Here is a 25767-nt window from a genome sequence, read left to right on the forward strand (position 1 = left end):
GAAACCCCAAAGCAAAGAAAGAAGCCCAAAGCTGCGGTTGAAAGCAGAGCTGAGTGGCTGAGGGAGAAGCCTGCGCGAGGCTGAACTTGGGATAATGTCGGGGCACGTCTAATGAGTTAGAAAAAAGGTTGCTCGGGGCGGGGGCGTTCATTGCTGGCTTCTGCGGGGACACGAGCGAGGCGCAAAGAGAGAGCCAAGGAAAGCGTGCAAGCCAGGAGCGCCGTGTGTCGGGGGAACGAGGCACCCCGCGGGGCTGCCAGCTCGCCCCGCCCGCAGGGCAGGCTGCGGCGTGAGGGGAGCGCTCGCCCGCGCCTCCGCAGCGGGTGCCTAACGGTCGACGCCGCTTTCCCGCTCTTTTTGGCCTCGCGCCAGAGTGCGAAGCCGTTGCGGCCGTTGGCTTTTTGGCGGGCTTTTTAAATCGACCCCCTCAGCCCCATCTCTTCACCCAGGACAGGGCTTTAAAGCCCGTTTATTCCTGTAGTTCTCCCCCTCACCCCGGGAAGGGTGTTTCCCTCAACACCTCCTGCAGCTGCCTTCTCCCGCACACCTTAGCTCTGGATAGATTGCCGTTTTTTTTTACCTGAACCCCAAGACAGAAAAAATACTTCAACCCCAGCGCCTCTGCAATCACACAAGAAGAGGAGCTGGGTTGATCAATTGAAAGGACAGGTCTAGTCCTTTTCTTCCTCCAGCCTCACAAGTGTGTTTTCCGCAATGGGTTCTAGTCCCACTAAACCTAGTTAAAATGTGGGTTATTATTCCAGACTTAAATGCACAGCAGTTACTGATATCTAGGGTGGCCATCATAGAGGTTTTCTGCTCCTCTGTCCTCTACTGATATGAAACCCGACACCTTTATGTTCCCTATTTTTGTCTTCAAGAGAAAAATGGAGGACATAAAGGTGTTGAGTTCTGTATCAAGAGGACATGAAGGCGTCAGGTTGTCCTCTGTCTTCTCTTGATACGAAACTCAACACCTTTATGTCCTCTACTTTTCTCTTGAAGACACTCATCACAGAGGACAGTCCTCTACCGGTACGAAACTCAACACCTTTATCTCTTGATGATACTCATTATACAGGACAGTCCGGTTGTCCTCTACCGATACGAAACTCGACGGCTTTATGTCCTCTATTTTTCTCTTGATGATACTCATTATACAGGACAGTCCAGTTGTCCTCTACCGATACGAAACTCGACGGCTTTATGTCCTCTATTTTTGTCTTCAAGAGAAAAACAGAGGACATAAAGCCGTTGGGTTTCATATCAATAGAGGACAGAGGCCAACCGGACTGTCCTCTATGACGGCCGCCCTAGTTGGGAATGGTTTCGATGTAGTTGATCTTGGCTCTAAGGGCAGGAGAGAGGACTAGATCCACTCGAGGTTTCTTTCAGCCCTATTTCTATGATTTTACGATTCATTTTCACAGGGTGAGGGGGAAACTAATTTCATAGACCAGATAAAACTTCGGCTCGAATTCATAACCATAAAGCATTTCATTTTCAAAGGCTTGTAAAAATGTCCCTTTAGAGTCATAGAAAATGAGGGTTGAAGGGAGCTCAGGCGGTCACATCCAGTCCAACCCCTGCTCCAAGCAGGACCGGCCCCAACTCCATCATCCCAGCCAGGGCTTTGTCTAGCCGCGTCTTAAACACCTCCCAGGATGGAAATCCCACCATCTCTCTGGGGAGCCTGTCCCAGCGTTTTACTACCCGCCTCGGGAGAAAGTTCCCCCTAATATCTCACCTCAACTTCCCGTGTCCCTTGCTCCTTGTCCTGCCATTTGCCACCGCTGAGAACAGTTTAAACATTTGAATGGGTAATGCTTTTTCCACTCAAAGCTGAGTTTTATTTTTGAAAGTTTACATTTATGTAAAGTAAACCAAGAGAAAATAATGTAACTAGGACAAAATATTTCCTTTTCAATAATGTATTGATTTGTAGTGATGTACTCCTATACCTAATTGTAGGTCCCCACACAATCCCAAAATGGTCAAATGAGTTTACATCCATAGGTAACTATATATAGGTAAAGGTAAGTAGATGCCTAAATTAACAGAGATAAAGAATTATACAAATAATTAAACGGGATTACTGAAAAGCTGGTTGTATTTATAGCGCGAGTCAGAGTTTATTTTCTATACAGGTAGATGTAATTGAAATAAAACTTCCGCAGGCTGATCCTGGAATAGTTAATACACGGTTGCTTGTTTGGATATTGTGAAAGCAATGAAGAGGAATTTAACTGACAACTCAACTCGTAGTGCAGCAGGTATCAATCGCATTATTATTTTCTAGCTTTCAAACTGTTCTCGCTCGGTACCCCCGGCCCTGTAACCACACGCTGCCCGCGTAGCCATGAGTTGAGATCCAGTCACTGTGTATTTTTTTGGGAGCGGGCCACAGCGTCGATGCTGAACTTAGCAGTCACGGAGTGAGAAAGCTAAGCGCATGCACGCTTTTGTCATCACTGGGGCCTGAGATAATAAACTCTTCAGGACAAGGGACTTGTCTTTGCTTATGAAGGACCACACACTTAGGCTGCTACCAGATAAATAAATAACAGGAAGATGTGTTAAGCAGTCACTTTTAATGCATGTTATTAATGCAAAGGACAGATTTTTTTTATCTCTTTGGAAGGATTTAAGTGTTTTTTATTATATATGGTGATGTGTTTAAATTTAATTTTAGGTTGTTTTCCTGTGCCACTGTTCAATCAGAGAAAAAGGAATAGACAGCCCCTAACTTCAAATCCGCTTAAAAATGAGCCAAGTACAAGTTCCACGACGCATAGCTATGACTTTTCTCCCACAACAATGGGTAAAAAATATAATTTTATTAACACAGCAACTAAATACGTTTTAATTTCATTTTAATACTTGCTAAAATTCGAAGTCTTCTTTATCTAGAGCTCACAAGCACGTTTGAGTTTTTTAAAGAAAAATATGTTCTAACTCTTCTGTCCTCTGGGAAGCTTTTTCCCTCTATACAATTGAGCCCTTTTACTGTATGCCTTCAGGGAAGTGGACTTTTTTTGTTCTGTTTTAGAAAATAAAGTAGCTTGCTGGCATTTAAATGGAGCCTCTTGAAACTCTGACCTTTTATTTTCAGTTGATTTCGATCAAAATTCAAAGTCTATGTTACAGGCTCAATCATTTATAATGTGCTATTGTAGTAATTGTAGAAGAGAAATAATCTGTCCGCCATACTCTGTTTTGAAATGATATAAAATTCTGCCAGGTTTAATTATTGCTATCATTGTTATCCTGCCTATTGTTGCTGAAAATACAACTTTCTTTGTGCTTACCAGAGATAATTCTAATACTTGTAGTTTAGGCATCAGCTTAGAAAAATGTTAATTAAAATGCATTTTGAAATAAAGTTATATGTAATTACAAATATCAAAGGCCTAGCTTCTCCATTGTTTTCAGTGAGACTACTTATGTGAAGCACGTACACAGTCTTTTGCAGATAGTCTTAAACATATATATATATAGAACATATCAGTGTTTTGGGGTTTTATCCATGTGCAATCCTTTTCCTTTTAAGAATCAGGCTGGAAAGTTGCAAAGCCAGAGGTAGCTCAGCTACGGAAAACAGTACACAGTGGGTACGTAAAAATTAACTTTTTTTTTTGCCTGCTTGTTCTCATTTAGAGAATTTTACTCATTTGTTTCATAAAGTTCATTTCACAAGTTTACCATAATGTTTAGCCTTACCATGTTTACCATGTTTAGCCTTATAATAAGGCAGCTAGTATGTCATTCTGACATTTAAAATATTTCTTTGAAAGCCAAACAGAACATCTTGTGGCTCCTTCGCTGTTAAAACAAAACACATCAACGTGTAATGTATCAAATGTTGGAAAGAAACTGTATACTTGGAGGTTGGTCAATTCTAGAATTTAATTTTTTTCTTATAACGCACACATTTACATCTTTTGCAGAGTCGGACCTATATAAAGAAATGCTTTATTTATAAGCAGGAATTAGCAGAGAGCCTGTAAAACACCCGGCATAAAACAGAATTCCATAAATCATTTGTTGAATTGTTTTTTCATATTTCAGATGAAATTGCTTAAAAATAATTTTTAGTTGCAAAATTTGGATTTGCTAATACACCTAGCCATGGAACCTGAGAAGCTTCAGATAAAGACTTAAAAAAAAAAAATGTTCTGGGCACCTAGAAGGACCCATTTTTGCATCCTCTTTATAGAGTATATCATGCCATATGTTTTTAGGAAAAGCTACTCAAAAATACTGAGTCCAGCTTAGAGACGGTGGAATCGAGTCAGTCTGATGTGCAGGACTCTTGTTGATTTCAGTGTGGACCCGCCACAGAAAAAGGCCAAAACATTAACATACATTTTTCCTCAGTTATCCTATCGACTTAACACAGATTTTAAGCAAGGGTAATTCATTGCCTATTATCCTTCCTGAAAATGTTTAAGTCCATTTTTAATTTTAACAGGAAATTCAGTTATGAGCCTTAATGCAAATGCTTGTGGCTGTCAAAGCCACACATCCCAGGGGAATGCTTTTACTCACTGAACAATTACATTTTTTCCTCTTTCCAGTAGCAAGGCCAGAGGAAGAATAAATGTCTTTTTGACAAGATCTCCCTAAACCAAACCTCCAACAAGCATGACTAGAGATGGGAGCAGACCATGTGCTTCTTTGATAAAGTGTGGGGTCTTAGAAATGTCAGCCCTAGAGCCTTTCCAAGGAGAGATTTCTGAACAGTGATTGTAGGGTGGGATCCTGAACAGAGGATCCTTTCATATATCATTTGCAGAATTTCCACATAAAATCTTTTAACAGGAGAAAATCATCAAGGTCATCCATCATCATTGTCTTGAATAAGAATCAACGTGTTTAAATGCCTGTTGGGTCTAAAGAAATAGACATTTTTAAAAGGCGGTTACAGAATTATCCATAGAATGCATGTAATTACATTTGGAATACCAAGACTGATGTTTTACAGCTATTGTGATTTTTAACCATAAATTATTTTGTACTGCAGAGCAGAAGAAAAGAATATCGACACAAGGGTTTGGAACAGAAATAAGTATATGCCTCTAAACAGCACATCAGATTTAATATCTGATAGTGAAATAATTCAAAAGTTTGACAAAATTTCCAATACTTTGAGAACTGTTCAGCAGCACAAACCTGACCATAAGGCATCACAGCATGCAGAGACAACAGAAACGGGACAAATGGACTCTGTCACAGCACAGCGGTCAGTTAAACCGAGCACCACGTCAAGAAATTTACAGGATCATAGTCTGGCATATAAATTTAAACGCAATTTTCCACAAAGTAAAGTTAATGACAAACAGTTTGATCATGTCCCAGAAGACAACACTATTCAGGTAAAAGCTTGGGGAGAGGAAGGAAGGAAAAACTGGAAATCTGTTTTCTGTATTAAAATAACTTAAAATCTCCTGGTCCTTGCAGAGAGTTACCACTGCTCCCTCTGCTCTCTCTCTCTGCTTCTCTCTGATATGCACCCACATGCACGTGCACCCCCACCCACAACTATCTGTCTCTCTTTCTAAACTCCTCCCATACCCTATACACATAAGTTCGACTCACCTGCTCAGCCAAACAGCATAAATCAAACCCAAAAACCCCCTGATATTGATTCTGTAGCAAGTTTGGGCCAACTGCGACTTGTGACTTCGTTTCACTTCACTGGCCAATATGAAGTAGATAGTTGAATCCTTATAAACAAATCCAGGGGTTGTGGCCACCCCTTCCTTTGACAGCGCTGCATGCAGGCAGTGCACTCTGCTGCTGAGAACTCCCTGGTTTTGGCTGCGGGTCTCTGCTGCTAGTCGCCCCCCAAACCACCGAGCTTTCTGCCACGCTCCCCTTTTCAAACTCCTGGATCTGCTCCTGAAACTAATTATCCAAGCACATTTATATTAGTTCTTTGTCTTGCAAGCAATGGTTTTCCACTTGGTCTGGTTTATTAATCCATAGAATGCACGTGCGAAGAACTATCAAGCCCTATTTATGTTCTCTCTGAGAAGTAGATTTTGGAGCTGCATTCCTAAGTCACATAGGCATTTTTGAACATATAACCTTTACGTATGATCTTCATTCTATGAAATGCCATTGACATGACTGTGGATGTGAAGAAAAGTGCAATGCCATTATCTTTTTTGGAGGATATTTATTTATTTGAACTGGAAAATATTGTATAATATTTCTGTGATATAAAATAAAATATTTGGATAGTGGATCATGGGGACTTCATAAATCTAAATAAATAATACTAAGTTTCAAATATAAGATAATGCACATTGCAAAGTATAATTACCTGTCTAACTTAAAATAACTTAAAAGACTGTAAATGTCTCTATTTAACTAGAGTTTTCTTCCTCCTTTGAAAGAAAGTTCCAGCAAACCACTTAAAACTTAAAGAAAAGGACAATTCTCTGAGAATTATATCAGTAGTTATTGAGAGTATGAAGCACTGGAGCCAGTACACTTATAAAACTCCACTACTGTTTGAAGTGCTAGGTATGTATAATTCTTAGTGTCACTGCTGAGACTCCAGGGCAATCCCATAAAGACAATGGAGCTTTTATTATACGGAGACTATGGGCCAAAATATATAAAGAAACAGACTTTGTAAATGTTGCATTACTTGCTTTTTGCATGAGCCCTCATTTTACCTTTATCCAGACTTCAAATGTGACCAAAATCTGAGCATGACAAAATGGAAAGCATAATCAGCTTACAAAATTTAAGTTTTCCTCATCCTAAAATTTCTGGTAGCGTCTTGGTGTCTGTCATAATGGTTTCTAGAAAGGATCAGGGCAATATTAAATGAATTGTGCTAATCTAATCAATGATTTATGCTGAAATAGAGAAGGGAGGAGTTTCAAGGAAATGAGAACTCTGGTGGGTAGCAGTTGTGCAAAAGCAAGTACAGCTCGATTTACGTGGACCCACAAGGTAGGGAGGGATAGAGGCCAGCACTTCATCAAAGAGAACTGCCAGAAAAGGGAAGCGGTTAGTCTAGCTATAGAAACTGCCCATTCACTGAAGTTTTCTTCCTGGGCTTTAAATTATAAGTATTCCTCCCGGCCTAATGGGTTTGGCTGATGTGAGATGGTGTACTTCACCTCTGTGGCAGTCTTCAAGGAATTATACCCAATAGGATCTTTCTGTAGTTTAGAAAGCTGGAGCAGAAATTTATCGGTGCAACTTGGGAGCTTGTTTGTAAAACCTGAAGTGGTTGAGAAAAGGATGAGTTAGCAAAAATGGCATCCTTAACCCCAACGAAAATCACACTCTTCAAAAGGCCTTCGCAACGTTGTTTAGTTGGAACACGTATTGGAAGGAACCCCTTGGATCATGACATCCAGTCCCCTCCAATGCATGTTTATGCATATTTTGGGATATATTGATTTGAAGTAAGAATAGTTAACATAGGTGAACCATGATACAATGGGCTAGTCACAAAACCCTGCTTATCAACAGTCTAGCAAGCCTTGTATGTCACCATAAATCAGTAAGAAAAATGGGTTTTAAGCCAGCAAGCAAACATAGGATTATTCAATTTTTCTAAAGAATTAACATACTTAAAGCTGGAGACGTTACTGAAGCTAGGAAACAGAAGAGAGTTATACTGAATAACTAAACTAGCAAAGGAATCCGAGTTTTGCAATAATCTTTACAAGAATTAATTTAGGAAACTTCCTAAATTTAAACTATTCTGCTTGCAATGTGTTAAACTTTTCACTTTTATTGGCGTTACCTAAAAACAAGCCGGGACAAGAAAGATAGAAATGACTGTTTTCACAGTGAGGGTGATCAGGAATATCACAAGGAGTGGGAGTTCAAGAACCTTGCATATTGAACGTACTGGTTAGAAGTAAGATGTTGATGTTTAGAACTAATTTGCATGTAAGGATAAGTCCAGTTTAAAAAGAATTCTCTTTCAGGCTTTTAGCCTGGCAAGAGCCAGCTCATAAGGCTGCTCGTACACGCTTGTTTACTCACTTCCCCGCGACAGCGTGGGAGTTTATCAGGAGTTGGCTCTGGGAAGACCTTCAATTGCACTGGAACGCCCTCTCATGTCAACAGCTCTTGTGCGAGGAAGCTTGTTGTTTTTGGCTACTAAATATTAATGTCACCTTATCTTTTAGATCACGGCATTTAGTACTGATCTGATACTTACATCCTGATCTATCTCTTGCTGGATTGTTTAGGCACACTTGATTCTGCAGTCACACCTGGAGCATTTGGAGCAAAGAATTTTCTTTTGAGAGATAACAAGGAGAGTCTGACATGTGTATTTTATGAAATTGTAAGTATTTTCCATGTTTTTGTAGAATATACCAAATATGGTGCTGTTAGGGGCTCATTGTATATATTTAATAAAACTAAGTTCTAAAGTATGAAAAATGCGAAAAGCCCTATTATGTCTCCCTCCAAGTGAAAAAAGTGGGGTTCACAAATCTGTGGTAGTCATGCTTGCAGTTCAGGAAAGACCAGGCTCCTGTGTCACCAAAACTGTGGAAGATATTTCTAGCAATGTCTAGTGACTTTCTCAAATCAGATTAATGTTGAAAATAATCCACTGGGATCTTGGAGGGAAACAATTGCAAAAGTGGAAAATGTGGTCTGTGTGCATTTTATTTGTAGGATAACATACCACAACCCTGTGGTGCTGCTGAGCTTTTCAGCCCCCTGTAGGATCACATGAGCACCACTTCCTAGCACTGACAAGCATGACACAGCCCCAGAAATCCTCTAAGAACTATACTTACCCTTAAAAAATGTTGAACTTCTTGATTCAGGCAGAAAAGGGAGATCGTTTTAACTTTTTGATTATTTTAATTTTGAAAAAGGATCGGGAGCTTCCAAGATTAATTAGAGGTCGAGTGCACAGGTGCATGGGAAACTACGACACAAAAAAGAACATCTTTAAGTGTGTTTCTGTAAGACCTGCAACGCTTGCAGAACAGCAGACTTTCCACGAATTTGTCAGGATCGCAGATGTCGAGATGGCAGAATATGTAAAAACAATGAATGAAGTTTAAAGTAATTCTAATTCCCGTAGTAGTTTAGAGTTGAGATTAGACTCTTGTTGATCTGTTAGCATGCCTGCTGCATATCTTGACGCATTTAACAAAGCTCATTTCAGCAGTATAGGCAACACTTAAAAGTACTGTCATACTGTGTGCTATATAAAAATGAAAATATCATTCTGGTTTGTTTTGGCATATCCTCATTTATCTGTCACGGATTTTTGTTGTGCAATGTATTATATTGTACTGAAAGAAACTGATGAAAATTAAAACACAAACATTAAAATATATGGTTTTGTACTAATTGTGCATTGTATCTAAGATGGGCCAAATTGTATCCCTGCATGAGAGCAAAGAATGGATTTATTAGTGCTATCAAGGAAGGTGAGGAGAGTGTGCCATTCCCTCACCCTCTGTGGGTACAGATTTAGCATCACTTTGCATTATGAATCTCAGCAGCTAGAAGTGGGATATTTGTATCCCTCTCTTCCACCACCTCTACAGGCAATCCAAGCAAAAGTGAATGCCACGGCCCCTTAAGGAGTGGGTTACAGTGGAACCAGAGGGCCACTCCATTAAGTGCTCAGCCAGTAAGTGCTTAAATCAAAAGACTTAAGGGGTTGAGACCCAAACCCCTCCTTTTCTGAGGGAAACCTATCTAGCAAAAGAAATGACCTTCGTGGATACTTACTCTTATTGACGCAGAGCACAGTGAGATTGCCTTGTGCGGATGGTCAGAGCAAAGCCTCTGCGCCACTTTAGTCCTGTAAAATAGGAAGTTGTCAAAAACTTGTCACTGGCACTGCACGTGGGCTGCAGATGTCGCCTTCCCTATTCTGGCTCCACCAAAACCCATTGAGAAGCTCTTCTACAGTCGCATGTACAAGGCACTGCAGTCTGTCTGTTTATCTAATTCTCTGGTCCCTATTACTCTAGTATTTGATTACCTCGGTATTTCCCTATATTTATCCTCACAACACGTACGTGACGGAAGGAAGCACACAGACACCAAACATGAACTGCCCAAGGGCAGACAGAAAAGCCTGGGAAGAATGGGGAACTGAACCTGGGTCTCTTGTAGCGCAGGGCCGCATCCTGACCACAGGGGCCATCATTTGTACAGGCCTGAGGTCAAGGAACGAACATTGACATCCAGGCTCCCTTCAGCCTTTTCTCTTAAAGTAACTGCTCTGCACCAAATTGGACTAAATTAAAAAACAAAGATGAAGTCAAGAAAATAGTGAACATGAATTATTTTAATATACAGTGTTGGCAATTGTAAACTTCACATTTAAAATAATTGAAATATTTTATTCAACAAGTCAAATACAGAAAACAGTTAATATTCTAAAAAGGAGCCAGCTAGTCAACGCAGAAACACAGTAATGGAAAATACAGCTTTTCATTACACTTAAAAAATTATATATTTAGAATAAAACTTGAACCTGATCCAGTAAATTTTGTGTTTGTTTTTTTTTTAACAAGAAAACTATTATACACCATTTAACTCGCAGACAATCCTCATTAAAAAAGTGATCTATCAGTGTTAGCAACATTCTGCGGAGGCTCTGCAGCCTATGCTTCCCCGACTCTGGTCGGAGTCATTCACGCTGAGCTCTATCTACTCTTGTAAGTGGCTTTGAACACGCACCTGACGTGGCAGTTTTGTCCACCCGTGTGTAGACGGCATACAAACTGACACTATTTCCTCACAGGACTTAAAATGATATAAAGTTCAAAACAGAGGCATCTGTTTCTCTTTTAAAAAATGGAGATCATCCCAGAAAATATGTTCAGGTTTTAGTTTGATTATTGTGTTAGAAAAGTGAAATGATTTTTTAAAAAGGAAAGCGTTTGGTACAGCGAGGTGGTCAATCAACAGAACCCTTGGAGACAGCAGGCTGGAGTTACCAAGGAACTTCCGCCTGGAGCCAAGCCTGCAAACGCTTGGACGTGCAAGTAACTTCACTCGCGTGTACGGTCCTATCGGTGCCAAAGGAATGAATCCCGCTTCCAACTCTGCACAGATGACTAACACTACAGTAATAAGCAATGCCGGGAGTGGGTTCTAGTTGTCTGCTGGACTGACCGACGGGCACGGACATAAATCTAAAATAATCTGACTTTGGAGTAAGCAGTTAATTCTTTGCAAGAATGCTCTCTAGTTTACACTAACAAATCACTTTTCCTAGTGAAACATTTAGTGAACAATTGTAAACATTACACAAAACAAAACCCCTACAGAATACATTTTATACACATTGTACAACATTTTCAGTGGTTGATGAGAATTTTTATTTGTTTTTAGTTCTTGATCCTGTCTTGTACATTTGTTCAATTGTAAAGGCACAGGTTGGTTAAGAAAGAAAAGCCTGCATCCCTCTCTCTCTCTTTCTCTCTCCTTTGTGGTTATGATTTTCCATTGACCTGTCTTAATTTTTTCAGTCTTTACCTTCTTAATTTTATATGAAACTTTCCAAACTATTCCAGCAACATATGAGAAGAAGAGCATAAGATGCTAATAAGAAGCACATGTTATGTACAGAGAAGACTGAAATCTATCCCATTTACTTTCGGAGGGCAAAGGACATCCCCTCAACGTCCTATTTGTTACCCATGTAGAAGATTTCATTCCCAATTGAACTTATGCTATGACCAAAACCACACAGCTCTCTCCCAATGTACTTGGTTCTGCTTTCTCATCTGTATTTCCCAATATTAGCCGTGGAACTTAATGGGCATGATTTGTCCTTCGGGGCGCAAGATGTAACAACAGACTTGTTCTGTAGAAAATACCGCACGCCTCTGTTTGAGCTCAGAAGGCTTACGAATGTAACCACGATTTCTACAGCACTTTGATACATCCTGGAATAAAATTAAGTGATTGTTCTGCCTGGTCTCATTTTCTAATAAATACATCCTCGGTGTTTCTCCATCTGTCCCTTTGCACACCTTTTTCACAAAAGAAGAAATTCACGGATAACCAGTAGTCGGGCTCATGTAATTAGTGAAAAAGCATGATTAATCTGATCAATTAAGTTACGTGACAAGTTACAAACCTGAAAAGTAAGTTTCAGAATTACAATATTTATTAAAAGAGAACTGAACATAATTATGATACCAAATAAATGATGATCTCATGACACAATGAAAGGATGGGGATTTGATTTTTATTTTCAGTGAGGAACATGGAGATGGAGCAGGATTAGAACCCAATTATTCTTTTAATTAAGGCAATTGGTGCATTTGTTTGAATCCTTGGTGGTAATGAAGATAAAAATGCTACTGCTGGAATTAGACTTCATAAATTTCACACAAAAAATACCCATCATCTATGGCATTTTCCTAGTCAACATTAAATTTAATGTCATGTCGTCGGAGTCTGCCATGCATACTCATGTCAAACAGCATGCGCTCCACAATAAATCACACTCTTGTGGAAAAAGATACTATTCAAAATGAGTGGGAATATGAGAATCTTGTCCAGTCTGTCTTGCATTTTGATGAACCTTTGTCATGAGGCAAATAGGGTTTGTTAATGAAGTCTTTACCCCTCAGATTTAAAGAAACAAAAGCGAGCCAAAAGCAATTATAGTTCAAAGGCTTCCGCACAACTATACGCGAATTATAATCTAAGAACTGACTAAACAAATGCACTTGTTATGTATACTTATTTTTCTGCTTTAAGCTGTTATGTTGGTATTGGGCCCTTTGAAATGGTTAGATCTCTTTAACAAAAAGGTTGCTAAAATGTATAGCGGTCACTACGGAGGCTATACGTCCCAATTCTTAGATGGGTACAGAAAAGTGTGCCTAGAAATTACAATCTTCAGGCACACAACTAGCATGCATTGATTAAAAAAGACATTTTTCTTGCTTACAATGTTTGTCATAGATAACAAGCTTCATTTTACACCCTTACGCTAGCAGGAGCTTATCTACTCATCATAATTATAACAAAATACCATCACTGGATTTAAAATGATTGGGTTCATAAAAGTTCTGACGTTGAATACTATATAAAAGTGAATTGAGGCTTTTAAAAGGTTTTGAGACATAAAAGAAACTGTTTGGGAGGTAGACAGATGTTTTGAGGATAAACAGATTTTTTTTGTCTAAGGCATTAAGCCATTGTATATTTCTAGCAGTATACAGGCTGCTAATGAATCTTATTCAATTCCAGAGTGTTAGCGTCTCATAGTGACGGAAGACTATCAATGCACTTTTGGTCTCTGAGTCTGACCCTCTCCCCTTCCCCGGTCTTCAATTTTGTGTGTTTTGTTTTTAGCAATACAGCTAAAAGGAAGTGCTATATAATACTTGCTGCCTATGGATTGCAGACAGGAGCCTTCTGCTGTCAAATACGAATAAAATACTATAAAATAGTAGGTATCGGAGTTGGAGATATGTGCTCTTTTGGTGCATATTTTGCAAAGAATGGTAAAAAGACAGACAACATGACTCCAACAATGGCCAGCATATACCCCCATCCAATCTGGCAGTCTCCTGCATAGTAGATTGCTGAATTCTCGCAGAATTTCTTCACAGTAGCAGAGTTGAGACCGAAAGGATAAACCAAGAGCCCGGAAGCCATGATGAACACTAGGGAAAAGAGAGAGAGCAATGTTTGTTAAACATGACGGTGCTTTGGGGAAATGAGTCTTATTTTAAGGCAGCGGCTATTGGTTCGATTAATGTCAACAGCTAAAACTCCACTGGCTTCAAAAAGATGGATTTGTCTTGGAATTCTTGTTTCTTTTTATTATGAACTCCTTTGGAGAGCCATGCTGCAATCTGGTAGCACGTGGCCATACCATGGAGACTATTTCTTCATCGTTACTGTTAATCATTGTTTGTTCGGGGTTTATTGTGTGTTTTGGTTTTGGTGATCCACCTCTACGATAACCCACATATGGAACCATCTCTATTTCTGCAAACTTGAAACTGCTTGCTGTGGTTCTTTGAGGTGAAAGTTTAAATCTAAGCCCTTTGGCATACTGTTCAGGGCCAGATTTTGCCGTGGTATGTGAGCACAGTTGTACTACAGTCAACTTGTACAGAAAAGACTTGGCCTTAATTTCCATTTGGCTGGTTCTGTAATAATCTCCATCACATCTTCATCTGGGCTTCTAGCATCTCACCACACGTGGAGATAAAGAAATGGACAGAGAGTTTGGAGCTTGGAAATGTACTGGACTAAAATTCCACGTATCAACCATATTTTAATATTTCTTGTCCGAAGGACGTACAATGCACTTACAGATACCTTACATTTTTAAATACCTTAAAAGATATATTCCATAACCCATGTTGGGAAGCACATGGCCAGATCATACCCTCATATGCCTACAGCCGGTTGCAAAACTCCCCCCGTGTTCCCAGGATCCCACAGGGCTCCAGCCAGCTGAGCGGAGGCAGCCCCGGAGAGGCACGCGTGCTGCATTGGCAGTGCTGATGAAGCTGCCTGTTGTAAGGCAAATTGCCTACTCGGTGTTTAGGAAGGGACAGTGAGTCTGAGAGTGTCCCTGCTGGGGAGTTTTAGTGGAAATGTTCTTCCAGAAGTGGAAATGCAGGACTGGAACAAGAGTGCACGTTCTGTGCAGGGAGCCCAGCCGTCCCCTCAGCCGCAGGATTGTGGGACGGGCCTCGGAGCCCGTTCTTTTGGCTTGGCTCACAAAACCCCACCGCCCAACAGGCCAGTCAGGGAAAACTTCCTAAGGCTAAGGAGATACTCACTCACAGAGATTTCCCCTTTCTAGGATTTAACCATATGAGTGGGAAACCCAGAAAAAAAGTGTCATCGAATGTAACTCCCTATGGTTCATGGTCTCCCACGCTTCAGATCATTATTTAAAAAAAAAAAAAAAAGAATGAATATCTTGCCTAGTTATGGAAATACACTTTTTTTCTGGAGTTGTTATTCCTCCTTATGCTACTACACATGTGTCATTTGCTCCTAAGACTGCTCCAGTGAGTGGAAACAAAATTAACTACAGTTAAGTATGGACTGATAGATTATTCATAACTAGCAAATACTTAATACAACCTCAACATGGTAATGCAAACATTACATGACTTGCCGTGCATCTAGAATAGGACCATGCTGCTTAACACTAATGGATCATCCGACTGGCGTGCAAGCTTTTTCAATCGTAAAACCGGAGAAGCATGATCTAGCAAAAGAGGATTCAAGCACCCTCCATGACTTTCAAAAAGTTAGTGAGGTGTTCAGAGCCAGAAGGTCCAGTCTGCCCGTGCTGGTGGCTCATTTCACCTTGGGCAGTTTAACTAAAACTGTTCCTTGTGGTGGAAAAGGACCCGTTGATGAAGGCAGGGTGAAGATGCACCTTACAGACTAACTGAATCAGAGATGCATGATCTTTCATGAACGTGAGCTCTTGCTCACAAAATCCTAGGCATCTCTGATTCAGTTAGTCTATAACAGGGGGCCTGAAGCTTTTTCAGATTCACGGCGCCCCTCATTAGACTTGAGCCCCCCCTTGGAAAATGCCACTTTTTGGCTTTCGCTCATTTTGACTACAGAACAACAACAGAATAATTCTGCTGCCGCAAAGAACTCCGAGCACAAACTCTGGGTTTATCTTGTGAATCTGATCTGCACACCTACCAGGGCGAACGTTGCATGGCATCCCATAGCACCCTTGAAAGGCTCTCCAGGCACCCCGGTGTGTCACGGCACCCTGACTGAGAATCGCTGGTTCATAAGGTGTCTCTACCCTGCCTTCTGCTTGACTTCAGTCTGCCATGGCTAACTACCTGTCTCTGCACCCACGGAGCACACTCCTTCCTGGATGTGACGAGCTATAAGCCACCACAGAACAAGCAGTAAAGCACTTTCCAAAAGGAGGACTAGTCGCAACCGTACCGATCTCAGTGTCTCTCTGGAACAATTAACGCGGTGAGAGAGTGCTGCTTACCAATGGCCGGCGTTCTGTGCGAATCGTCCTGCTAAAGCCTCTTGCACGTGCACAGGAGTAGTGCTATGACCAGCACCAGCTTCTAGGGTTTGCCTCCTGAGAAGAGTTGTTTGGGGGGTTTGAGCCCTGCATAGAAATCAGTCCCTTGGCCTCCAGCCATTAGGAAGGAATAGATTTCAGGGTTTCCCAGAGAAGGGCAAACTGAAGCAAAAACTTCCTTTTTTCCACGCTCGGTATGAACCACACAAAGCCACGGGCTGCGTGAGGAAATGCTGACCTGAAAACAGCCAACGTGTTGAGGAGAAGCATCACCAGGCTCTGAGATGCTGGGGGAGCACCATGACTCGTGACTCCAGGCCTCCAAGAGCCCAAACCCACCATCGCTGGTGGGCCCAAGCAACAGCCCAAATGCAATGAAATGGCATTATCAAAAGCATGTGGCATGGCTAAAACTAATATACGGACTAAAAACAATTTACATGAGCAAGCTGTCTAGCGAGGGCGCCGAGCTTCTGCAGTGGAAGAAATCAAGATTGTGACTTAAATCACCTTTGCCAGGAAAGCTGAGGGACACCAGGTTTGCCCAGGCAGTGGGTGCTGCTTTCAAGAAGTTCCCCACATCCTGCAGTGCTCGAAGGCAACATCCCCCGTGCAGCAGCACGCAGAGGGGAGCTGGCACAACCAGCACTACCAGAACGGGGAGCTTGCACGCAGCCAGCCTCACCTTCAAACCATTAAAGTAGAAAATACATGACTGGGTGTGCCCCCAGAATCCACACGTACTGGAAGAGTTGCTTCTTATGCTCTGCACCGAACAAGCAGCATCCTGCCCTGTCATCTAAAGGCCCACAAAGACAGTCGGCCATACAAGAGATTCACATTTTCCCACTGCCTAAAGAAATCCAAAATGGCCTCAACATCACCAACAAAACTGGGCCTCCCCCCCAACGGCCATGCACAATTGTGCCTTGCAGCCCTGCACACCGACAACACTAGCAGTTACTCTTTTATCCACTCGGTTGTTTAGAAAACAAGCACGTGCTAGGCGTTTAATATCCGCCTGTGTCCATCTCCTCCTCTACTGAGTCGGGCACGCCTATCTTGACGGCGGTGCTCTACACCACTAGTGACATTCTGACTATTATTCGGTGATGGGATCTGTGTTGTGAGTTAATGGCAGAAGCCGTTTTGAAGGAAAAATGCTGGAACGTTAGGAGCGAATGTGTCCAGACATCAAATGGGCTGAAAAAAGTTGCCTTTGGCTTTATATCTTCTGGCATGTCACAGGCTGACCTCATCAAACTCAGTCATATGAGCCACGCTGTGCCCTGCTCCTTACAAAGGCTCCGCATCCTGAATGGCCTGTTGTTATCACAGAAGCCGAGCTTTCAGACATGGTGCTAATGACTGCTTAATAGCGCTGTCTATCAGCAGTGCAGTTAGCTAGGAGAATGCACAAAGAAACAGTGGGGCTCCAGTTAGGCTCTTCATCCCACATTTATCCCTCTGCACGGCTCTAAAACAACAAACATCAATTTCAGACGTGTCGGGATGCGGCAGAGCATTACGATGATCTATTGTCGAACGCTGCCCTCGGGTCCAGCAGACAAGACAGACAGAAAACTAGACAGGAAAGATTATGCTTTATATCCTCTTCTGCAACATGCAGGGCTTCCAAGGGGCTCGATGCGAAAAGAAATTGTTTAATTTTACTTAACACAGTCTGGACTGATCTTTTGATTCTTATAACTGGAGGCACTGATCTCTCATCAGATGCTGGATTCTCATTAAAACATTAATACTTTTGTTGTAATATCTTTGGCACGTGATCTTGGTTGCCTTCAAGTATTCCCCGCTTGGGTTCGCCCCAGTAATCACAGTCACTGCTGACTGCGTGATTAATAAAGTCGAGCCCCCTCTCACGGTCCTGGTTTGTCTGAGAAGATGCTGTACAAAATAACTAGGTGATAAATCAGTGGAAATATGGAAATTCCACACAAAGACTCTTTGATTTACTTTTTTCTTTTTAAAAATGAATGACAGGATTTCACATTTTTATTTCACTTGGCAGATTTACGACCGTTCACTAATCTGCAATTCGCTGTGTAGGGCACAGGGGGCACCAGCGTACAAAGCACTACGGCATATGCCCAACAAAGTCCTGGGGCACAAGGCCCATTTTTGACTTCTTTCTGTACAGCTGTCTGCATGTTCCACATTTGTAGCGTTGAGATAAAAGCACAACTTTTCCAGCAGGAAGAAAGTCGAGTGAAACCTTAGCTAGGCCTAGCGACAAGTGCTGTATACAACACATCGGTGAATCAAGCTGGAGCGTTGATAAAGACATTACGCGTCTGGTTTGGACTCTTACTTGTTTCCCCCCTCCCTTTTCTTCTAAATTGGTGTCTTCATTTACAAGGCACCACTGAAAAAGGTCACCTTTTCTGGGGTCCTCATCAGACGGCAAAATTAAGGCCAATCCTCAAATTAAGAAATGTTCCCAAATAAAATTAAAACGAGGTACAGTCAGAAATTATTCACTGTCATTTTTCAGTCAACCAGAATGGGCATTTCACAGACACGGGCCCTTTCCACTGACTTCTCTTCACTTTCGCGGCTCTATGGAGCAGTCTCCAGGCCTACGGCTCTCTCCTCGCTTCATCCCAGAGTCCCAGAAATGATAGAAAATGAGGGTTGGAAGGGACCTCAGAAGTCACCTAGTCCAACCCTTCATCATAATCCTCTCCCACTCTTTGCTTGTCTCCATTTCTTCTCTAACTGCCTTTTCAGTCTCCTGAACAGAAGGAGGAGCTCAGAAACAGGAAACCACTGTCACCAAGCTTAACAAGGACTATAGAAGAAGGACTTCAAGTCGTCCGCCTGCTGTCGGTTCGCATAGTGAATGTGTCTAATAGCTGTATTCTGGAAGATGGAAGCAGAGATCATCAACTGATGAACTTAGTGGTGCGCTGGTTACACACCGTCTCTTAATGGTTCCAGTAATTCAGCACCACTCAGGCAACCGCATTTGGGGCAAAACCAGGGTGTCCTATAAAATGCAGGGCTCTGTGCTCGGCTCTGCGGCTGGGATGCATTCATTTCTGTATCACACGAATCAAACCAAGATACACTAGGCAGTACCTGGTCTGTTGTTTCAAAAAGCCCACTTGCAAGAGTAGTGACCTAATGTGGCTTTTAGCTTGTGAAGCTACATTTGTCCCCAGGCCATGGAAGAATCTGCACCTGACTAAGAACTGGAGCCCACAGCCTGAGCGCAGCGGTTGCGCCTCCAGTCTCTTCCTGGGGCGGGCGGCTCCTCTGGCCCGAGGTGCCTGAGACCCGCTGCAGCCGTCTCTAGGAGGCAGCTTGAAGCAGGGCCCCTTGAAGGACAGAGCTGGGAGACGGCCTGTGTCTTTGCAGTTCCAGTCTCACTGGGTTTATTGTTGCTAGGACTCCGTAGGCAGGACTTTGGACCACAGTCTTTGCAAAAAGTACTGTGGCGAAAGATAGACCCCAAGAAATCGCATTGGATTCACTTCATTTCACACATGCATATGCAAATAAAAGAACATAAATGTACTGGAACGTCAGTGCTTTGCAAGCAGGACGTTCCGGGGTCGCCCGTCTGTTATCGATTGCAAACGAAAGCGATCTGCTTACCGTGGACAAAGCGCCGCGCGCTGGAAACAATGGAATACACTACACTCCTTTACCATCTTCCTAAAATTAGCTGCGGTAGAGAGATTAGTTTGTCCTTGGATCTTAATTTGCTTACTCAAGGAGTACATTATACTCCAGATACTTGTGACTAAGCTGAATTAATTGGAAGGTTGGGAAGATATTCATACAGTCATTACAGTTAGTGCGCAAAGGGATTTCCTCCAGCAGGCCTGCCTGCGTATTCTCCTGGCCCTAGTATTATCTATCAGTATTATTATCTATCCTATTCTCCACGTGACTTACCTCTTTTGGGAACATTTTCAGTGACAGACGACCGTAATCAAGCAAGCTGTTGTACTGTCTACCTGCTCTTTTCGTTAGGAAGTCTTCTTAAGGCCATTCGTTCCTAAAACAAAACTCTCAACTGACTTAAAACTTATCTCCCCCAAGTTCTTGCCTCATGCTATATACCTCCTTTTAATATGACAAAAGAAATAAAAGGAAAAGTTTATTCCAGTTTAAACAAGACAAAGATGCTCTACAAAGCTCTCTGTATCTAGCACACAATTAGTCGTACAACAAAAGGGAATCGAGCAGGCCCACAGCTGGCCGGTCACCTACAAGACACCTCTCTTCTACCCCTTCATTGCTCTGCGGCACAGACCCTTATTAAGCGAACGCCCTGTGTGGCATGCCTGCAAGGTCGCCAGGGTCAGGGTATTTCTGCTACCCGGAGCGAGCACGTTCCAGAGCCCTCACCTATAGATACACTGTCCAGATCTGCTAACAAGGGAATCCAACGGGCTTCACAAGTCCATTTTCCAACCCTCTGTGTTCTTAGGTCAACAAGGAAAAGGTCTCCCTTCTGAATGTGGTTAATTATCTATGTTGGGCCACTTAATGTTTTGAAGAGGAAGCTCATTAAGGATCATCGCGTGTTACTGTGTGAAGAACTGACCCTCCCTGCATCCCTCTGTTCTCCCCAACAAAGACATCGAGAACGAGCAACCGACACTGCAGAGCAGGGCTCGGCAACGTGCCGGAGGCGGAGGTAATCCCCGAGCGCTGACCACTTCCATCCCAGCCTGTGCCGCTGCTGCTGCTGCTCCCTCCCACCACGCTCCTGGTGGCACGGGGTCTCCCTGCCACCTGGGCAAAGCCCCCACTGCTCAAACACCACCATGGCCCCTCTGCTCTGCGGGCCAGATAACGTGGCTCTGCAGGCTCTAGGTTGCAACCTGTGTGTGATGCCGCTGCTGCCTGCGCAGCTAGAACGAAGTAGCAGGAGGCTTAATACGAGGCCTTATTTCCCCCTGTCCAGCTGCTGAACCAGCCTGTTTTCATGTAGGAAGCAGAAGATTAGGACAATTCAGGTAATTACCAAGCCAGTAACTGGACTCGCTGTCGCATATCCTCCCAAGCAAATGGAGATGTGCAAAACATCTGCTATAACATCTTTAGGCATTTGCCATTCAAAACATGTAAAATTTAGAAACTCACAGATGGATCATCTTGCAGAGCTAAAGAGCAAGTTTAAATAAAGCCGCAGCGTGCCGAGGATATCCGTTGCAAAGGCAGCCAGTCTGTTCCCTGAAATGTTCTTACAAGGGACACACGCCAGAGCTACTTCCATATGTGCTATCACTGCTAAAATAGCCCCCAAATACTTAACTCCAGTTTTACAAGAAAGTGGTTGCTAGAAACATCAGAAGGCCTCGACCATCTTGCAGAGTCCGGAGCTCTGCTCCCCTCCCTGCCCTGCCGGGTGACCTCGGCCAGGTCATTCCTCTCCATCTCTTAATGCCCCCTGTATCAAACAATACTCTTTTTCTGGTGCTGGGGGAGGGCTACAGGTGAAAAGTGCAAATGTTGCAGCAGTGGTTTGCATAGGACTGTGCAAGCCAAAACGAGATTGAATTTCTGTGCCTTGCACCGCTCTGTGGAATCTATTAACTTTGGCTCCTAGAAAAGGAAATAAGTACTTTGAGCGGGGTTTGATGGAAGCAGACTGGAAAGCACTGGAAAATTCTAAGTGACATTTGAAATGCAAATTCAATGTAAATGAACCAAACTGGAAAGGGAAACTTTAACAGTGGAATAAACAAAGCCCTCCCGGAGTCCCATGAGCCCCTGGGAGAGGAAACTTCAGAGGTCTGGAAAGCTCGAGCCGTTTTTGGAGGCCAGTTATTCTCCACTGAACTACAGACAGGTGCAGGTCAGGTACCCACCATTCAAAGTCTTGAAAACCGCCCCATCAATTATCCCATCAAACGGAAGCTGAATAAAGAGCAGGGAACAGAGATGATAACGCCTACGTACGTGGTATCAAAATGTAGCTCTCTTCTTTTGTCGCTGAACAAAGAGCTGGAACTAGGAATAATGATACAGCCACTTTTACCATATTACAATTTAGCTATTCTCTTCTGTGTAAAGAATTACTTCATTGGTTTAATTTCAGTCAAGGATGTCTGAGAATTTTGTATCAGGCTTGGATTGTTGCCAAATAAACTGAAGATTATGCCAATTTCTTTTCCAGCTCAGTTAAATGGAGTGGCTCAAAAGGTAGCATTTAACGGGTATAATACAAGTGCGGTTATAAAGAAAGCTATCTAGCTTGTCAACACCCTGCTAGCATATTTTCCTTTGTTAACACTATTATAAAATGTCATCAACATCTATGTTGAAATAAAGGTTGAGGGTCTGACTAAAGCTCACAAGCGGAGTTACTGCGGCAGACGTAGTGACTGCTGTGCATTTTGCATCTCGGTGGGAGTTTGCATCGCTACAAGTGGCCGGATGCAGCCTTAGCTGTGTGCCATAATCTTACACCGTTGGCACCCTCTTGTAATGGAGACTTTAATCCAGCAAAGCACTCGAGCACATGTGTCACGTTAAGCACCTGGACTGTCACATTGATTTGACTGGCATTATTAATTTACTAAAGTACTTTGCTGGATTGAAGCCTCGGTGAATGAAAAGAGGGGCAGAAATTTCCCTTCGTGCTGCACAATCTAACCCAGCACTTGTGTGTTATTAAAGTGGGTTAAAGGAGGGAAGTGAGGAAAATATGCAGCAAAAATCTGTGCTTCATGGCACACATTTGTCTGATGGATCTGAAAGACTCAAAAACAGATTAAGCAATTTCAATGCTGTGCTGATCATGGGAATAATGACCACAGGGTAACGACTAATCTAGGGGTCCCCCTGACCCTTGCTAGCCCGAGGGCAACAATACTGAGCAAGTAAATGTTATCAACTGCGGGTGCTTTGCTCACCCCATCAACTCGGGGTTTAACCTTTTAATTGTGTAAGGCCACGAGCAATGCTGGAAGTCCTGCAAGCTACGTGCTACCCATGAGCCCCAGGATGTGTGGTTCAGTGAACGAACCACACAGTAACCACCAGACAACGATAAGGAGAAGAGACAGTGTTCAGTTGAGAAAAGGTGCATTTGTAACCTGGTTTTCCCTCGTTTCACTTGGTTTCTATGAGTGGGAACTGCTTGAGATGATACAGTGGCTCTCAGAAATAGCTGCATGCTCCCGAATGACGGGCAGAGGTACGCATATGTAAGCTGTGGAGTTTTACTTCGTTCTCTTGTGCTTATAAATGTCAATGTAAGTATTTCTGACCCTCTTAAGAAACACTGCGGTCAGCACCTACCGTGGCACTTTCGTTTTGAAGTCAGAGCACTAAACTCACCAGGCACTCCATTCTACAGGCAAGTATTTCCTCGCCGTCTCTAAATACGTAGGCTATGCAACTCTAAGGGACGTGTGAACGAGCCACAGAATACCAGGGCCCTCACACTACTCGTAGCGTGGGATGTTGTACCCACCAACACGCGGATCACCAGCCACCCCTCTGGGCAGGTGCAGTGGATCTGCTTGCATGATCTAGGGCATGTCCTGGCCCAGGATCTTGCAGCTCCCTAAGCCTTGAAGTCCTCCCTGAAGATGACCTTCCCTAAGATAAATAAGGTTTCAGTAAACTTAATTTAGCCCCCTGTGCAGAGATGCAGCTGATTCCCTGTCACACGAAGTCTCCAAGAAGGAGCATCTTCCCAAGAGCTACGGTATAGCTCGAACGGATGGTATAGGCTTGATGTAGAAATTGCCTTGATTTGTTTCTTTGCCCTGTGTTAGACGGGAGGTTAGACTAGATGGTCACGTTGGTCTCTTCCGGCCTTTACGGCTACAAATGGACGGTCTCTCTGCAGGCCCAGGCCATCCAATTCCATTCTAAGGTTCAACAAGGTCATCTTTTTTGTGGAGATAAGTATCATTTCACGTGAGTCAAGGTGACAGGATCTGGTCCACAGGAAACATAACGGAGTCTTCATATTATCCCTTCAAGCGGATAACCTGAAAGCATACTCTATACCTACAACTTCAGAAAAGGCTGCAAAAGCCAGTGCCGTTCTAGTGACCTCCGAGGTTACGTTTTACTGCCTGTTTTCTGCATGGGAACAAATGATGAAACTTCATTATCTCGGAAAAGTGAGTGGTAGCAAGGAGAAGATTTATCGGTATTATGTGATTATCTATGGACCTAATCATGCAGTTATAGAGTTGCACGTCAGACACTAAAAAGGCTGAAATGATCTAGCGCTGTGTGTGGACTAGGCTGAGTGACTGCATTTTATCATCAGCAAGGTTAAAAGACAATGCAGCCTATTTAGCAGACTTTAAAGGCTTTGCAAGAGACAATTTGTCTGAAAAAAAGCAATCTGAGTTGCCATATAAAAGCCTTGCAAAATTCAGAAGGTTACAGAAGTCTAGTAAATTAGATGCACTCTAATTTATTATAACCTTTACAGCCTTCTTCTTTATATTATTTTTTCACATTATTATGAACTGAGAGGAATATATTCCAGCATAACATTAGGCTGTTTAGACCTGTGATCCCTTTAGGTATTATACCTCACAGTATGCACAGGTTGCATGTGTGGGTGTATGTTCTTGGCTCCGATTTGTCTTTTTTTTTAAATTAAAAAATAAGTGTGTGCTAATGAGAAATACCCATTACATCTGCTATAGTTTAGCACACAGAATAAGGTATGTTTTCCAAGCAGCTGCTCAGCCTCCTCTGATCCTACTGGCTATAAAAGCAGTAAATACCTGCGCACATCTTGTGCATGTCATCTAGATGACCTTAACACCAGCTAGTTAAGAGCTGCTAGTACCTGTATGATTTCAGTTTACTGTTGGATACGTTCAATTTGCTGTGAGATATATTGTGCAGAGGAATAAAAATATACTCTGGCCAGCGAACTCTGATTGCGTTGCACGTGATCTTACACACGCGGGTGATGGTCACTGCGGCATGTCACCCCCTGTGCTGACTGCACCGCGCAGCCATAACACTTCTCACCCTCGACATGGAGACATAGGTACCGCTTGGCTGGAAGTCACCCAGCTGGAATTGTTGTCAGAGAAGTTTCTTTATGGGATGAGACGGACCCCCATAAAAGAGACTGTACGGAGAGCTGACGTTAGATCAGAAAAACCTGTTATTAGCATCACGTTGCATACTACCTGCCTTTGCACTCCAAAAAAGACTACCCAATTATATACAATTACATGCAAATATATCTGTATGCAATTACTGCTAGGGGCTTGAATTGGGGCTTTGTGTTCGTAGGTGGGACTTCCAAAAGGACTCGAGTGATTTAGGAGCACAAGTCCCAGTGACTAGGGATGGGAGCTGGGCTCCAGAGCCACGTTGGTGATTTTGAAAACTCGACGCTGTCTCTTAATTGGCAAGCGCTCTCGGTGCAGCCAGGTCGGACTCTCCTGCATTTGAATTCCAGGCTCCAAGCCAAAAGGCTTACCGATAAAATCATACCACACTCAAAGTACTAGGCTCCTCGAGGTTTCTATATTCCAGCACTTCTAGTAAAGGAGAGAGTCCCTTTGTCTCAGAATAAAAATAAAATGAAGTGGGACCAGAGTAGCCTATTTAAATGGAAGTACCACATTACCCCTGGTGTTCACAGATTCTGCTCAACCACAGTCATTCCCTTGCCCCAGCGTGGCAGTACTTGGATCTTGCCGTGGTTGTCCAGCCTGAGTCTCTATTTGGGACAGGGTTTGGGGTCCAAAGGACCTAAAGCAAAG

At 42.7% G+C, this 25767-nt stretch overlaps 2 protein-coding genes across 4 annotated transcripts in view; one reads left to right on the forward strand and one right to left on the reverse strand.

Moving 5' to 3' along the window:
* Nucleotides 1–266: 266 nt before the first annotated feature.
* Nucleotides 267–9391, forward strand: SPATA22 (spermatogenesis associated 22). 2 transcript variants are annotated; one of them, XM_019491952.2, is made up of 8 exons: nucleotides 267–700; nucleotides 2178–2273; nucleotides 2693–2821; nucleotides 3551–3611; nucleotides 5024–5375; nucleotides 6402–6531; nucleotides 8229–8326; nucleotides 8871–9391. In XM_019491952.2, the coding sequence occupies exons 2-8, from the start codon at nucleotides 2231–2233 to the stop codon at nucleotides 9060–9062; spliced, it is 1005 nt and encodes a 334-aa protein (XP_019347497.2). In that variant the 5' UTR covers nucleotides 267–700; nucleotides 2178–2230; the 3' UTR covers nucleotides 9063–9391. The 2 variants fall into 2 exon arrangements, with proteins under 2 accessions (XP_019347497.2, XP_014459223.2); XM_014603737.3 differs by having other exon boundaries at nucleotides 268–700; nucleotides 2148–2273.
* Nucleotides 9392–10288: 897 nt separating this feature from the next.
* The window catches only part of LHFPL7 (LHFPL tetraspan subfamily member 7), a 123113-nt gene continuing 107634 nt past the window's right edge, over nucleotides 10289–25767 (reverse strand). For both annotated transcript variants that reach the window (XM_059717342.1, XM_014603895.3), the window contains exon 3: nucleotides 10289–13652. In XM_059717342.1, coding sequence (XP_059573325.1) covers nucleotides 13426–13652 — 227 coding nt within the window. In that variant the 3' untranslated portion in view covers nucleotides 10289–13425. The remainder of the gene's footprint in view (nucleotides 13653–25767) is intronic.

Source organism: Alligator mississippiensis, chromosome 14 (genome assembly GCF_030867095.1).
Source record: "Alligator mississippiensis isolate rAllMis1 chromosome 14, rAllMis1, whole genome shotgun sequence".
Lineage (NCBI taxonomy): Eukaryota > Metazoa > Chordata > Crocodylia > Alligatoridae > Alligator > Alligator mississippiensis.

Excerpts from the sequence above, each read along its gene's own strand:
- SPATA22 (XM_019491952.2), top strand. The coding sequence starts at position 2,231 with ATGAAGAGGAATTTAACTGACAACTCAACTCGTAGTGCAGCAG. Across the intron at positions 5,376-6,401 it reads CAGAAGACAACACTATTCAG|AAAGTTCCAGCAAACCACTT; the intron begins GTAAAAGCTTGG and ends CTCCTTTGAAAG. Across the intron at positions 8,327-8,870 it reads CATGTGTATTTTATGAAATT|GATCGGGAGCTTCCAAGATT; the intron begins GTAAGTATTTTC and ends ATTTTGAAAAAG.